This window comes from Ambystoma mexicanum, chromosome 9, assembly GCF_040938575.1.
Source record: "Ambystoma mexicanum isolate Mex_15411 chromosome 9, UKY_AmexF1_1, whole genome shotgun sequence".
NCBI lineage: Eukaryota > Metazoa > Chordata > Amphibia > Caudata > Ambystomatidae > Ambystoma > Ambystoma mexicanum.
Window position 1 is genome coordinate 65,055,559 of NC_090931.1, and position 17,015 is coordinate 65,072,573.

At 46.2% G+C, this 17,015-nt stretch overlaps 1 protein-coding gene across 14 annotated transcripts in view; it reads left to right on the plus strand.

Annotated features, from left to right (window-relative positions):
• The window catches only part of ARHGAP32 (Rho GTPase activating protein 32), a 1,621,198-nt gene that overhangs the window by 1,324,706 nt on the left and 279,477 nt on the right, over positions 1-17,015 (plus strand). For all 14 annotated transcript variants that reach the window (XM_069614162.1, XM_069614164.1, XM_069614161.1 and 11 more), the window contains one exon: positions 1,606-1,698. In XM_069614162.1, the coding sequence (XP_069470263.1) occupies positions 1,606-1,698 (93 nt within the window). The remainder of the gene's footprint in view (positions 1-1,605; positions 1,699-17,015) is intronic.

The following is a 17,015-nucleotide window of genomic DNA, read 5'->3' on the forward strand; positions in this document are numbered from 1 at the left end:
ACAGCTTACGTCAGGTCATCTGCAGCCTGCACACGTTGCACCCGGGCATCTGCAGCCTGCACAGGTTGCACCAGGTCATCTGCATCCTGAACAGCTTGCACTGGGTCATCTACAGCCTACACAGCTTGCACCAGGTCATCTACAGCCTACACAGCTTGCATCAGGTCGTCTACAGCCTTCTCCGGGTCATCTACAGCCTACACAGCCTGCACCAGGTCATCTACAGCCTACACAGCTTGCGTCAGGTCATCTGCAGCCTGCACAGGTTGCACCTAGGCATCTGCAGCCTTCACAGGTTGCACCAGGTCATCTACACCTACACAGCTTGCACCAGGTCATCTACAGCCTACCCAGCTTGCACCATGTCATCTACACCTACACAGCTTGCACCAGGTCATCTACAGCCTACCCAGCTTGCACCATGTCATCTACACCTACACAGCTTGCACCGGGTCATCTACAGCCTACCCAGCTTGCACCATGTCATCTACACCTACACAGCTTGCATCGGGTCATCTACAGCCTGCACGGCTTGTACCAGGTCATCTACAGCCTGCACGGCTTGTACCAGGTCATCTACAGCCTGCACAGCTTGCACCAGGTCATCTACAGCCAGCACAGCTTGCACCAGGTCATCTACACCTACACAGCTTGCATCTGATCACCTACAGCTTACATCCGGTCGTCTACGGCCTACACACCTTGCTTCAGGTCATCTACAGCCTACACCAGGTCATCTACAGCCTGCACAGCTTGCCACGGGTCATCTACAGCCTACACAGCTTGCACCAGGTCACCTACAACTAAACAGCTTGCACCAGGTCATCTACACCTACACAGCTTGCACCAGGTCATCTACACCTACACAGCTTGCACCAGGTCATCTACAGCCTACACAGCTTGCACCAGGTTATCTACAGCCTACACAGCTTGCACCAGGTCATCTACAGCCTGCACAACTAGCGTCAGGTCATCTACAGCCTGCACAGGGACATCTACAGCCTGCACCCAGTCGTCTTCAGCCTGCACAGGTTTCACCAGGTCATCTGCAGCCTGCACAGGTTGCACCAGGTCATCTGCAGCCTCCACAGTTTGCGCCGGGTCATCTACAACCTGCACAGCTTGCACCAGGTCGCCTACAGCCTCCACAGTTTGCGCCAGGTCATCTACAGCCTGCACAGCTTGCATCGGGTCATCTACAGCGTGCACAGCTTACACCAGGTCATCTACAGCCTGCACAGCTTGCATCAAGTCACAGCCTCTTCCATTCTAGCTGCACTAAGTCCAATGTGCAAACTATATTGTCATCTCTCCTCTTGTGCATCCCAGGGCCTAAACATCTGGTTTCCACCTATGCACTGATGAATTTGTACGAATAGACCCAAAGCACACGTTTTTTTCCACCCATGCTGAACTATGTGTTCTTGAAAAGATTCGCCCTTGCCCCCCTCCCTCCTTTGTATCCACTTGATGCAGTCACAGTGCCACTGCCGTGCGATATGTTGCTCTGTTTCTCTTCGCTGCACTTGGGGAGACTATAATGTGTAACTTGCATCCTCACTGCACAGAGTGCCTGAAATGTGTACTTGTTTGCCCTTCCTGAAGGTGGTCACCCAGATGCTGATGGCGTACCTGGCCCGGCTCTCGGCCATCGCGGGCAACCGAATTAACTGTGGGCCGGCCCTGACCTGGATGGAGGTAAGGTGGAGCCAGACCTTGGATACATCAGTGTCGTGCATTATTGTGACTATTTTGTCTGATGCAGGCTGTAGAGGAGGGGGTGCTGGTGGGATGGGACCTCTTTCTTAGCTTGTGCGCGTCCATATGGCGTAGACCACGGTTGCCAGTCAATTCGTCGAAAAAAATTGGTCGACCAGACAAATGGTCGAAGCAAATTGGTCGAAAACCATTTCGTCGAAATTTTTTTTTTCTATTTTAACCCTTTATTTATTTATTTTTTTGGGGGGTCCCCCCCAAACCCCCCTTTTTGCCTTAAAAAACCTTTTTTTGCCTAAATGAACACCCAAAAAAATATATAGAATTTAAAAAAAAAATTCGACCAAATGTCATTCGACCAATTTGAGGTCGACGAATTGACTGACCACCTCTGGGCCCAAAGCTCCTTTTGACTACGCCATGGAAGGGTGCCAGCATTCTTCCTTGCAGTAGATCAACGACATGAGTCGTATGTGACCTTCTAAATGTGTGGACTACAACACCCATGATCCTTCGCCACTGACTGTGCTGGCTGCGGACCGTTGGGGGCAGTAACCATGGTCAGGAGAATGGGGGCCCTTGGGATTGGCCGTCTCTCGGATCCTATCATACGTTTTGCGTTGCTGGGCATGGACGGGCACGGCAGCCCCTGGTGACTTCATGAGGGTGTTCGACTATTACAGTCACATCCATTGATGCAGGGGTGCTGTGTGCGTGTGGGAGTGCTGTGTGCATGTGGGAGTGCATGCGGGAGTGCTGCGTGCGGAAGTGCTGCGTGCGGGAGTACTGCGTGCATGCGGCCTGGTTACTCGGACTTCATGAGGGTGTTCCACTGTTACAGTCACATCCATTGATGCAGGGGTGCTGTGTGCGTGTGGGAGTGCTGTGTGCATGTGGGAGTGCATGCGGGAGTGCTGCGTGCGGGAGTGCTGCGTGCGCGTGCGGGAGTACTGCGTGCATGCGGCCTGGTTACTCGGACTTCATGAGGGTGTTCCACTATTACAGTCACATCCATTGATGCAGGGGTGCTGTGTGCGTGTGGGAGTGCTGTGTGCATGTGGGAGTGCATGCGGGAGTGCTGCGTGCGCGTGCGGGAGTACTGCGTGCATGCGGCCTGGTTACTCGGACTTCATGAGGGTGTTCCACTATTACAGTCACATCCATTGATGCAGGAGTGCTGTGTGCGTGTGGGAGTGCTGCGTGCATGCGGGAGTGCATGCAGGAGTGCAGGAGTGCTGCGTCGTGTGGGAGTGCTGCGTGCATGCGGCCTGGTTACCAGATGCTACTGGTGGGGAGTGTCGCAGGGGGAGCAAGGGCCAGTAGTTTATGGAGGGTGAAAGTGAGACACCTGTTCATTATGCCTCCACTTTTGTATGTCTAGATTGTCAGTGATAAATACTGCGTCACAACTGTGCAGCCATTTCACTATTTGCGACGGCGTGGGCTAGTGAGTGAGTTTGAAAACACGTGGATAGCTACTATTGCAGCAGTTTACATTTCAAGTTAAACATCATATATTGATTGTGACTGTTGAACGTGGAGCTTTGCATCAAAAACAGTGCTAAAATGACACGCATTCTCTCAATTAAACGGCAGAATCGGATACCCAGGGAGGTGCCCTTGATGCCGCCTGCACTGTTTTGTCGATGTGCCCAGCCCAGAGATGGCAACAGGGCATGCAGTGGCAAAGAGCAGCCCTGCCATTGCTTGATCTAATCTAACGAGGGTTTAAAAGATTACACAAATACTCATATTCGCTTGGTTGGTACTTACTTGGCACAACGAAAGTATGTGTTGCAACGAAAACGCCAATGTTTCTGGACTTAAACTGTATGTTTTACTTACTTAAAAATAAGAAGTCACCAGTGCAAACTATTTAATTGTCTGAAAAATTCTTTCCCTCACCTTCCAAAATCGGGCACTAAAATATTCCTACGTGCACATCTTAAGCGGATGCCTGGTCTGTCTGCTCTTCCAGCAGCACCCCCAAAACTCCAAATCCCCGCAGGTGCGATTCCGAGCACTTCTACGTGTCGAGGTCTTTGCCCCCAGGGGCAGCTGCACAGATATTTTTTGAGGGACCCGCCGGTTGGTAGATGGCGAAGACATGGCCCCTGTATAATTGTACAGGATTTATACAGGCCAAGCCTGGGCAGCCATAGAGCGCTGTACATTGGGGGCTCACCCAGGGTATTGCAGGCAGGGGAGCTGGGGGGGCGTGAGCTCCAGAGTTGGGAGAATTAGGGTTGAGTGGAGCCATCAGTGATTGGCGAGATGTTCTTTGAAATGTGGGGTCTTCGGGTCCTCCCTGTAAGAGGGGTATGGGGGGGAATGCAGTCTTATCTGTGTTGGTAACTTGTCCCAGACACAGGGTGCCTTGCAGGAAAGTGAGTGGTGAGAGATATACATATGGTCACTATTAAAGTGGAAGCAACCCTATAGCCAGTGAAACCACAAATAAGTCTTTTATGAGAAGGAAATCACTCTGAAGGGCGGAACATTTTGAAAGGTTTAGGGACTGGCAATATTGAGAGATTAGGCGATGCAAGATTGAATGAGATACACAGGATCACACATTGGTTAAGGGGTGAAGCTGGGATTTGTGCCAACTCTGCAATTTCTGCATTTGAACACTTTCTTTTCCAGTTCTTACCATGAACTAAAACAATCTCATTTCATAAAAAATGGACTTGGAAAGTATACAAATCACATTACCAAACATGACCATTTTTAAACAGAATATCATAGAAGGGTGTTATGCAAAATGGGAATGATTCTAGCCTCATTCTCACCATCAAGGGAAGTATATAAGTACTAGCATACAAATTGATGTGATTTAACAAATTGAATCTGGGTTTGTCATTTGTATTTTAATTAAAGCTTTAAATACTTCCAAAACAATGGTTTATGACATTTTTATTTATAAACTTGCATAAAAACCTTTGACTTTTACCAAAAAGCAAACCGTTTTTGTGTCAAACAAGCAGACCTTAAAATATGCTTGCCTGAGGCCTGCAACATCTGGTCTGCTCTATTCTGTCTACCAACCCTTCCACCCGAATGGTCTACATAAGAAGAAAGGTCAAGTAATGGGCTAAATGATACCAGCAGCATGCAAGAAGGCAAACATCATAGAAGACAGCACAGTAATGTAAGATATATTAGATGATTTGACCAGGATCTCTGTATCGTCTGCTGGCAAATACAGGATAGAAGCATGAACACTTTTGTTCCATAGTCTTGAATTTGGATACTTATTTGCCTCTTGGACTAACAGTTTATGCCATTGTTGCAGGCGATTGCCTAGGTTTTAAAACATCCCATCTGAACAAACCAATTTCTAAACCTCACCATACCGAGATGTTGTCAACCAAAACCAAGTACATATACAGGCAGGTTTATAAACTTCAGACATAGGAAAGGCTCAGCCAGCCTTGCTGGAATGTGATATTCTAATTTTGCATGTGAACACACATCTCTGCAATGGGTGCTTCACACACTGAGCTAACATCTGAACCATTGTGGTTCTCAATTTATCAATATGCATTTCACTGTTGCCTATTGCACATGATCAACATAATTCCCACAGGATGGAAAGAATGCTACAGAGTTGCCGTAAGGAACACACACACTATGTACATCATAGTGAACACAGAAAGCAATACATGATGCATTGATCAAGGCAGAATGTACTTGTCAAAACAGAAAGACAAAGGGTTTAGAGCCTCGACAGCACCCAATAAAATATCCTTATGTGTGCTATTTTAGACTGGTGTACAATGGAATCTTACTTCTTCAGATCAGGCAGCCTTGTGGGGCCCCCTCCAAGGTAGGGGCCCTGGGCAAGTGCCCCTTTTGCCCTTCCATAAAAACGTCTCTGGTTGTGATCTCTCACTCCGGCATCCCAGGCTATGGGAAGCGAAGTGCCTCTTCAGCCCCTGCCAGGGGCTCTTTCAGCGGAGACTGTAGGGCGTGGGGCACATCACCAGCCATATCTACATCAAAATCGTCTTGCTATTACTATGCCAGTACTGTGAGGAGCCAGGAATGAGACGCGGACACAGAGAACTCTTGTTTTGGCTATAAACCTTTATTCAAAATAAGAGGTTGGGAAAATGCCTCACTATCCCTAATCTAGGTTGGGGATTCTCTACCTCAACAAAACAAATGATCTGTCCTTTGTCTGGATGTCCAAAAGTAAGTATATGTCCTGTGTCCCTGATCCTATTGTAGCCCTCACACTCCAAAACAAATTCTAAGGTCCAACGGATAGTGTCTCTGTTCTTTAAAGTGTACATATGTTCCAATCCAACGCAAAAGTATATCTCCAACCACAAAGTTCCAAACAGACAATGTTCACAGTTCCAGGGAGTGATTCCCTTTCCCAGATGCCTTTTCTCAGTATGAAAATGTTTAACACAAGAATGATCAAGTTCCTTAAACCCCAAGAGGGCAACTCCCTCCTCTTGGTAATACCACAGTTCTGGCGAATGGCTCCCTTCCCCAGGTTTCTCTTTATATCCAAGACAGTTTAAAAAAAAATAAAAAGACACTCACAAGGATATGTGTTCCCTTTGTGTTTCTCCTCTTTACTGCATTCACAATTTAGGTGCATGTTCCAGGCTTGCAGGCTACCTGGTATACTCCCCTGCCAGGTACTTATTTCTTGACAACAATTTACCATTTCAAAGGTATGATTCTTCCTTGAGATTCCTTGTATACTCTTCACTGTGTTTCACACACTTGACTTTGCCTGGTATACTCACCTGCCAGGTCTTAGCACTTTTGTCATAATTCACACTCCTAAGGACATGGGTCTTCCTTGAGACACTCCTCTATTACTTTTAACACACTTTCCTGGTATATTTTTAACGCTCTCAATGGTATGGGACTTCCTCTTCAAACTCCTCTTTACTTGGAACACATTTGCCTGGTGTGCTCTCCTGCCAGGGCTTTTACACAATTGTTCATTTTCATCCATTCATATTTGCCTGCCAGGAATTGTATGTTGCCATCTTTTCTTTTATTCAACAAAATGTAATTATACGATTGGCTTAATAAACCTTGTTTCACAAAGTAAGAGCCGATGGGTCTATTGTGTATCGAGTTCCTCCCCCACTCTCAAGACCTTCTTGGTTCAATTCACTCTTACTTTTGTGGTAGGGGTTCAACAACCCGTACGGCAAATGGGTTTTAATGATCTTACCCGTTCCACCTGCTTTGTTTGGCATATGTGTTTCCCTTTCTGAAAGTGGTACACTCCGTTTGGCCAGCCGGTGATCCATTTGACTTAACGGTTACTTGGATTGTTTTCTCTGCTTCTCCGGTCCTTCTCCTCTCTGCGGTTTGGCGGACAGCCTGCAAGCTGTTTTTTCTCCACCGTACTCTTCCCTGTCAGGTATGGTTCCAGCTGTATCGCATGGTATGCTTGAGTGCTTCCAGCTCTTCGTTTTTTTGTTACACCAGCAGGTCTTTTCCCTTTACCGTTTCCTACAGCACTTCCACCTCCAAAGGGCTGACCAACCTCTGCCTGGACCGTGGCACACAACAGCCTCTGTAGCTCTACTTATTTTGGTACACCAGCTGCAGCAGGTTTCAATCTCCTGGCACGATAGGAAAGCTTCCAGAGACTAGAGCGTGTAGTTTGCTTCCCGGTCTTAGTCATCTGCATTACTCCATTCCCCTTTCTCATGTCCGTCATTATGTCATGCCTTCTGGACGGAGGCTGCAGTTGGGACTGCAAGTCAATGGTTTCTCCCTGCCTCTTCCTTGCCTCAGTAGAGAATTTGTCATTTCTGTGATATTGTGGAATGCCTACAGTGGGTCTAATATGTGGGGGAGGGGGAGTGTCAGAATACGCCATTAGGGCATGTGGGTGAACTGGAGACTTCCAGCCCTTTAAGATGAGTAGCAATACCCTGGAGATGGATGGGGATGCAGATTTTAATCAAACATCAATAATTCAGACGACACAAATAGCTTGGCAAAAGTTTCTGTTTTAATGCAAGTAACTAAAACAGGGAGTACAGCGAACATCAGCAATCGCTCGATACTCAACTCTCAATCATTTCATTAAAAAGCTGGGTTCTTAAACCCAAGATTGGTCACAGCTGACGTGTTTACCTGCGTTATTATCAACATCATCCTACGTGGCAAACGTCTAAAACCTAACGGGATGTGGGATTGATTCTAAGTGAATAACAAAGCATAGGTGTTATATCTGTATAGAGTAACAAAGAGAAATAATTGCATAGTTAACATCAGGTGGGGCAACTAAGCCCTCCCTTCAAAATGACCACTATGACACTAAATGTACGACATCCCATTGGCTACACAAACTATAGGACTCCCAACTATGTGGTCCTCTACAATAGGTTGGCTACTAACCCCAGTCAGTAACTTTCCACCTACGTGAGCAGCACGCAGACTGAACAACCAGGTGCAGGTGAGCTTGTCTTGATACCAGCTTCCCACCAATTAAAAGTACACTCCATCATCACCTCGGTGGTTCACTGTCAATTAGTGTTTGAAGTTGGCCTTGAGTCTGTACTGTTCTCTTGAGATTTTGTAAGGAGTATGAGTACTGTCTGGCAACCGTGGTAGGTGTGATCTCCTCATGCGTCCAACTTTCTTCCATTACGTGACTAGACACCACGATTTGAGCCTTTCTTTGTATTTGATTTTATTCTCCAATAGTCCTCTGATGTCTTTTGTTTTCACTTGGCCTTCTTGAACAGGAGCCTCTGTTCTTTTTCTTTAATTGTATTCAATGTCAGCCAATTCGAGTTCTGATAAGACATTGGCTCTCTTGGATCTGCCAACTCCTTAGTTAAAATATATTCTGTTTATCTCAATTGCTTTTGTAACTGCGAGACTGAATTGAGGCCTTCCTCGATGCTCAAGACTGCTTTATACGTAGTAGAAACATTAATTCTTTATTCAAGCCATATGTATCTATGAGGTATATATATATATGTTGGTGCTTGTCGCAATCTATTCACTATAAGCATTTGGCTAGCTTCATGATTGCTTTGCTGCATGCGTTTCATTGCATCTCTACACGTTTAAACTAAGTATCTTCATCATGCTTATGGCATAAGTCTCTTCATCTTGATCCCAAGATGTCACTTATCCTTGGTACCTCTTTGTTCTTCATCAATCGTCTGCCTCTCTGGTCTGGCTATCTTCTATAAGGAGTCGATTCAGTTTCGTATGACGTCACTGTTCATCCTGGTCATTTAGTTTCTTTGTTTCATCAGGAATCGCGTTCAGATGACCATCATATTGTCTTGGATGTAGGTATGGTTTCCTCAATGGGTACTTTACTTCCCATATTCTCTTAGGTATAAGTATTATGGGTACTGCACAGAGTCGTTGCTCCTCTTCTTACTTTCTGATTGGTGTAGTATACATCACATACTTCTCAGGTAATGTAGGGAGTGGGGGTACTTGGCTCCTCCTCTACACTCCCCCCTCTGGACGATTTATCGACCACTCTCACATCGTCTTCCATCCCTAGATATCCTGGTCTGAAGAAGTGCCTCTTAGCGACCCATATTTGTATGACTCCCTTCAGGCATCCCGCTGATTTCACATGCTCATGCTTGTTCCATGTCATGAGCATGCACTGTCCACTTCGACTGCGGTAAATCCATCTTCCCACATATTTCCTGTGGTCCTTTGGATACAGGAACTTCGTTCCCTCGGGTGCATGGATACTAGACTTCAAGTCATTAGGCTTCCATCCTGGTTCAACATCGATCTTGATCTTCATCCTCATCCCTATTGCTTTCTTTGCTTTTTTCTTGCATTGCAAGGTTATCTTTATCACACAAAATCCAAGCATGACTAATAATAGCAAAGCTCCAAGAAATTTGAACATATCTGCCATCCATTGTGGAACCCATGAGAAGAGTGATCCAATCCAGCTGTCATCAGCAATATCTTCTTTTTCTTCTATCATCTGGCCGTGGAGTTTCATCAGCATGTCTATGGCCTCTGTCAAAGTTCCATTCTCGTCATCATGAGAAGGTATAAATGTGCAACATGATTCTCCAATTTTGGCACAAACACCTCCATCCATGGCTGTAATCATGTCCAGAAATACAATGTGAAGGTGGGCACCACAATGGTTGGGACCTTTTATATAAATAAAGTTCATTTAGGGAAAATGTGTGATATTTTAACCTGGAGCTACCAGTCTATAAGTGATCCTGTGGCATCCGGATCGCTCTAAACAAAATTGCAAGAAAAAGTAAGGTAATAATACCGTACTTAAGACTGGTGCTTCTCAGTTGACCTTAAATAAGGTTGCTCAATCATATATAGTTCTTGCGTGAAATAATTCAAATGTCAAACAAAATATATTTCCAAATGATACAAAGTTTTCCAAGAGAAATGTTTAATTCACATTCCTTGGTTTTATATTTCTTGATTAGTTCAGATATTACGAGGCAAATCAAAATCGATAGGTCAATTATTCACAATAGTACATATGCCAATGCATTTCGGTCTGAGACCATCTTCAGGGCTGTACTGAAGTGAGTGTAGAATCTGCACAATGTTAACATCAAACATTCATCGCAATACACATAAATATAGATATAATCGATAATTCAAAATAAAGCAAAGCACATACCCCAAATAGATCCAAAAAGATGTTGAACATGTAGGAAAAAAAATAAATTTAGAAAATATGTCAACACACGTCATATCTCTAACCAATCATAGTTTTTTACCATCTTTGTATCCCGTGCCCTGTACCTGCTAATTGTGAGTTGTCCTCTCCTGTGAATGCGTTCGTAGAACGTCTCCAATATTCCTGTTTAATTGTCAGAGGGGTAGTATGTATTACTATTACTATCGCTATATCCAAGAATGTAACTATTTGAGCCGAAGAGGTTCTTACCTGCACACGTATGTATCGCGCGCGGGACCGATCGCGCTCGCTGTACAAGCGAAAGTGAACTGCGCGCGGCCAATAATGCTTTTAAGGGTAGTCATGGGAACCTGAGCGGGGCGTCGGGCAGCAGCACGTACGCCCGTACGCCTCGGGACCCACCGCCCTACGTGAGCGCAGGGGGGCGGGACTGTTGCCATGACTACAAGGTGTGTGTATGTGGTGTGTTGCTAATGATGGAATTAACTTGTGTGGATAGGGGAGGAGAGGTGTGGACAAAGCCTAAGCAATTAGTTAAAACAATACACGTGACTTCGTTCTATATCCATGCACATGTTCTGTAAATGTCAACACATGTAGGTATTCAATTAGGTTAGAACCTGGTTATATGGAGTGGATCATGTGACCCATACATGCATTTTTAAATATTTATTTCATAATGTGCAATTAGTGCATGTTCATGTAAGTACAAAAAAACCAGAATCCATCATCAAGTTCAATCACACATTTGCAATGTGTCCTCAGTTGTGTCTGGATCTCAGTCCATAGCGCTTCTCCATCTGAAGAAACCGTGAATCTGGCTTTTTTAGAGAAAACACATATAATTAATCTCTTCATTAATTCCCTTTGGTGTAAGGGAACTTAATCTGTCTATCCAGAACGTTTCTCGTTGATCAATTCTTTTTTGTAGATCCTCATGTCTTTCTCTTCTTTGGACTCTTTCCAGGACTACAAATTTGATCTGTGCCAGATTGTGTTGTTTACTCTGCCAGTGTCTTGCTACTGCAGAGCTTGCAGTCTTGTTCCTGATACAAGATCTTTGTTCGTTCCACCTGATCTTTGCTGTACGTTGTGTTTGTCCGACGTAGTATAAACCACAAGGACATTTAATTCCATATATAATTCCTGCCGTGTCACATGTGGCATAGCATTTCAGTTTAATTTTTTCTCCAGTATATGGATGATTTATGGTTTGTCCTTTCATGATATATCCACAGTTGCTGCAGTTGAGGCATGGAAATGTACCTATGCGGTCTGTGCTTCTCTTCTTTTGTGGGGGTCTGGTGTGGACTAATCTATCTTTCAAATTGGAACTTCTCTGGTAAGCAAATGTAGGGGGTTCTTTAAATAGGTGTTCTACCCTCTTGTCACATGTTACAGTGTTCCAATTTTTCTTTATGATTGACTTAATCCGATTGCTTTGGCGTGAATATTTCGATACAAACACCAGTGGAGGAGAGATATCTTGTTTGTGTATTTTGGGTTTGAGTAGTTCTTCTCTATCCTGTGAAACCGTGCGTATTTCTGCTGATGTAACTTCCTCTGTTGAATAACCGCGGGCCAGAAATTTCTTACCCATCTCTTTTACAGCTCTTTCGTATTCACTCTGGTTACTCACAATCCTTTTCACTCGAAGCAATTGACTGTAAGGTAAATTCTTGATCAGACTGGGTTGATGAAAACTAAGTCTGTGTAACAGACTGTTCCTATCTGTGCTTTTCCGATAGATAGTAGTTTGATATTCTGTTTCTGTGACAGTGATCTCAACGTCTAGAAAATGAATGGATTCACGTGAATATTCGTATGTGAACTGTATCCGTGGGTCTATGTTATTGATATATCCAAAAAATTCTAATAGTTGTGATTCTGTGCTCTTCCAGATGCCAAAAATATCATCTATGTACCGGATCCAGATGATAAGGTCTTGATTCCATAAGTTGTTTGTCAAGACATGATCTGTTTCGAACTTGTGCATGAAGGAATTTGCATATGAAGGGGCCATGGTTGCTCCCATGGCAGTGCCTGCAACCTGTAGGTAAAATTCGTCTTTAAATTGGAAGTATGAATTGTTACTAATGAATTCCAACAGTCCCATGATGAACTCTTTTTGTGCAGCTATTTCTCCTTCCCTCAGGAGCATACTGTCATGCGCCGCCAACGTTGGGGAATTTGGTCACGGTGGAGACTGGGCAGCCATTAGCCACCCCTTCACGTCCCACCACGCACTGTGTTCAGCGGTCTAGTTGTTTCCGCGGCGTCTGCCGCGGTACGCCTATTTCTTCCCGTCACACCCGGAAGTCTGCGCGTTGCAACCCTCTCGCGTCAGGCTCCGGGTGAGACGCTAGTTTTCTTCGTTCCCTTTTCGGTCCCTCTATTTGTCTGCCTGCCCTTTTCTCCAGTTCATCTCCCTCTCCCTCCTTTGTTTCCTTGCGACTTTCCTGGACCCCCCTTGGGCCGCCTCTCTGTTCGTTACACTCTCTCCTTCTGGCCTCCCATAGTATTTCGTCTGACTCCAGCGCTTCGGACTTTCCGCTTTGGCAGCTCTCCATTCATCAGTCCTCCTTACCTCTTCTTTGGACCTACTTACCACAGCTTCGCTAGGGGGTTTTTTATGCCATCAGGCTTTTTCCCCCATTTAGCTTGCTCCGGCAGAGAGGCCCCCTCTAGACCTTATTGTACCAGGTCAGGGGGGCTTCCTTCCGGGGTAGGCCCTATCCTCCGTCAAAAAAAACTGCTTGGTGGAAGAAGAGATTGGAACAGCCCCAGGAAACCATCGCCACAGGTGAGGAGGAGGTTGGAGGGTTGGAGTTAGAAGAAGAAGAGGGCAGTTTGGAGTTTGACTCTGACAGTTTGCAACGCCCAAAAAAGACCATGGCTACCCCAGAACAGCTGCAAGAGCTGATTCAAGCCGTACAAGGAATGAACGTCGAACTACAGAATGTCAAAGCTGAAAATGCAGCATTAAGACAAATGATTACGGCTCGAGAATCTAGGGAGACTGATCTCCCCCCCATGTCCTTGTCTTCTGGTAAATATGACGGATCGCCGAAACGTCTCAAGGAATTTCTCGAGTCTTGTGCCATTTATTTTGCCTTTCGCCCACATACTTTTGCCAGCGCTCACACCAAGGTGGGGTTCGTTATTTCTAATCTAACAGGAAACGCCCTGGCCTGGGCCTCCCCACTAGTAACCAGCAACAATCCGGTACTCCAGGACTATGGCGCCTTTGTCACCTTGTTTAAACAGACCTTCGAACAGGCTGAGATAACTCATATTGCCGCAGAAGAACTGCTAGACGTTCAGCAGGGTAGCAGCGATCTCAGGACCTATATCTCGTCCTTCAAACGCCTAGCGACAGAGGCCGGGTGGCCGGAACACGCGCAATTTACAATATTTCGCCGTGGTCTAAAAGAAGAATTAAAGGACGAACTGGCTCGTCTGGCACTTCCCACCTCTCTTTCAGATTTGATGTCCATAGCACTCCAGATAGAATTCCGCCTCAGTGAGCGGCGGGCTGAAAGACGGAAGCTGCGCACCCCAGTCAACTCACCCTCTTCTGGAACTCCTTCTCACCTGTTACCCTCAGCATCAAGCAAGGAAGAACCCATGCAGATAGGAGCCGCAAGAGCCCCATTAACACCTGAAGAACGTAGAAGACGGCGAGACACTGGTCTCTGTATGTATTGCGGGTCAGATGCGCATCTACTACGAAGTTGTCCAGCGGTTCCCCCCCGGAAACCGGGAAACGACAGACCTCGGAACTGAAGGGGGCAGGTTTCCGAGGTATATCTTCTCGTCCCTATGTAACCTTAGCAGTCACTCCCCAAGGAGACACTATGGACTCTCGTTTGATGGTGGTATCCTTACAGATACAAACGTCTACCAAAAAGTTAACTACTCTAGCCCTCATTGATTGTGGTGCCGCTGGAGTCTTTATGGATACCGTTTGGGCCGATCAACAAGGTCTTCCCTTAGTTCAACGCGAGGATGCCCAGAAGGTAGAAGGCGTTGATGGGACCCCGCTTTCCTCTGGTCCCATCACTCACACTACAGAAACGCTCACTGTGGTTATCCAACATCATACTGAACGTATGAAATTCGATCTTATTCGAGCAGCCCACTTTCCAGTCATACTGGGTATCCCATGGCTGAGGAGACACAACCCCTCCATAGATTGGTTCAGGAATACCATTACCTTTGAGTCTGGATTCTGTAAGGAAGTCTGTATGCCACACCGATCACAGGAAATAGTGAAGGTTCTCGCGCCCGAATCTACCGCCACGTGGGATATCTGTTGCATTCCGTCTGAATTAGAGGAGTTCTACGAGGTCTTTGTTGACAGAATGATACTAGAGCTGCCCCCGCATCGTCCAGAGGACTGCGCCATAGAACTCGCCCAAGACGCATTAGTCCCCTTCGGGCGGATGTTTTCACTGTCTCTCACAGAGAAGGCAGCTCTACGAAAATACTTGGATGCCCACCTGACCAACGGATTGATCCGACCTTCAAGATCTCCCGCAGGGGCCCCATTGTTTTTCATCCCCAAGCGCGATTCTGCAGAATTGAGGCCTTGCATTGATTACCGGGGTCTCAATAAGGTCACAATAAGAGATAGATATCCTATGCCGCTTATCGCCGACATACTGGAGGCAGTGCAGGGGGCTACCATTTTTTCTAAACTAGACCTGCGAAGTGCCTATCATCTTCTCCGAATACGCGAGGGTGATGAATGGAAGACGGCATTCCGTACACCTTTTGGGCTCTATGAGTATCGGGTTATGCCCTTTGGTTTAGTGAATGCCCCAGCTGTTTTTCAGCGCTTCATGGATCGACTATTCTCTGAAGTCCTTTATATCTTTGCGGTTGTGTACTTAGATGACATCCTGATTTTCTCTCGATCCCCACAAGAACACGACCAGCAGCTACGAAGTATACTAGATCGCCTTCGAGCCAACTGCCTCATGGTGAAACCAGAGAAGTGTGTTTTCAAGACCAACACAATCTCCTATCTGGGATTTATCCTATCCAAGGAAGGTGTTTCTATGGATCCCGGAAAGGTATCTGCCATACTGCAATGGCCCACACCCACCTCACTGAAGGACGTTCAACGATTCCTAGGTTTGACGAATTTCTACAGGAAATTTATCAGTTACTTTTCTCAAACAGTATTACCTATCACGGCTTTACTCAAAAAGGAAGCTGGCTCTTTTGTTTGGACTGACCAGGCTGACAACGCTTTTGTGCAATTGAAGAAGTTGTTTTGCTCTGCTCCAGTGCTTCGCCAGCCCGATCAGACTATACCGTTTATAGTTGAGGCCGATGCCTCCGCCGAAGCTTTGGGAGCCGTGTTATTACAAGAACATCAGGGGATTGAGCACCCAGTGGCCTATCTCTCTAAGACCTTGTCTGTGAGTCAGAAGAATTATTTGGTTATAGAGAAGGAACTGTTAGCGCTCAAGACGGCTTGTGAGGAGTGGAGACACTTGCTACAGGGTAGTGCATCACCCTTCATTCTGCGTACTGATCATAAGAACTTGAAGGTTCTCAGGGGGATGGAATGCATTAATTCCAGACAAGCATGATGGGCACACTTCTTTAGTCAATATGACTTTGTCATAACTTACATCCCTGGCTCCCAGAATGGTCTCGCCGACGCCCTTTCCCGGCGGAATTCCCCAGGGATGGGTGCCACCTCTCCGGCAGAAGTTCTAATTCCCCGCAACAGGATAGTGGGTATCATATCTACATTCCTTCAAGAAGTGAAATCCGCAACCACGGAGGGTATGGAAGACATACTACCTCCAAAAAACAGACAAGAGTTAACAAGGACAGGGGGGCTCCTTTGGTACAAACAGAAGTTATTCGTTCCCACTCAAGCTTTGCGCATGAAGGTTATGGGATGGTGTCACGACCATGTTACGGTTGGTCACCGAGGACAGAAGGGCACTTTGGAGCTAGTATCTCGTACGTTCTTTTGGCCCTCTATGTCTAAGGATGTCAGGATGTACTGTAAGGCCTGCCCAGTCTGTGCGCAAAGCAAGGTTTCTGTATGTAAACCATTGGGGTTGTTAGAACAACCTGAAATACCATCACGTCCTTGGTCCCTTGTCTCGATGGACTTTATCGTGGAATTACCCGTGTCCCAGGGCTATACTTGTCTCATGGTCACCGTGGACTCCTTCTCAAAATTAGCCCATTTCTCCCCCTTAGTTGGTGTCCCCACTGCCCCGGAATTGGCCGAGGTGTTTCTCAGGGACATATTCCGACTACATGGACTCCCTGATAGGATCATTTCTGATAGGGGGAGTCAGTTCACTTCTCGATTTTGGACAGCCTTGTGTCATCGCGTGGAGATTAACAGAGCACTGTCCTCGGGGTTTCATCCCCAGACCAATGGCCAAACCGAACGGCTCAATGCCACTCTAGAACAATATCTGAGGTGTTACATAAATCGCCACCAGGACAACTGGGTATCCCTTCTGCCCACTGCAGAATTTGCCTATAACAATTCTGTACACTCGGCTACCAACCTTAGCCCCTTTTTTTGTACCTACGGTCTCCATCCCCGAGGAATACTCCCCTTACTCGGTTCCCCGACCAACATACCCTCCATCGAGTC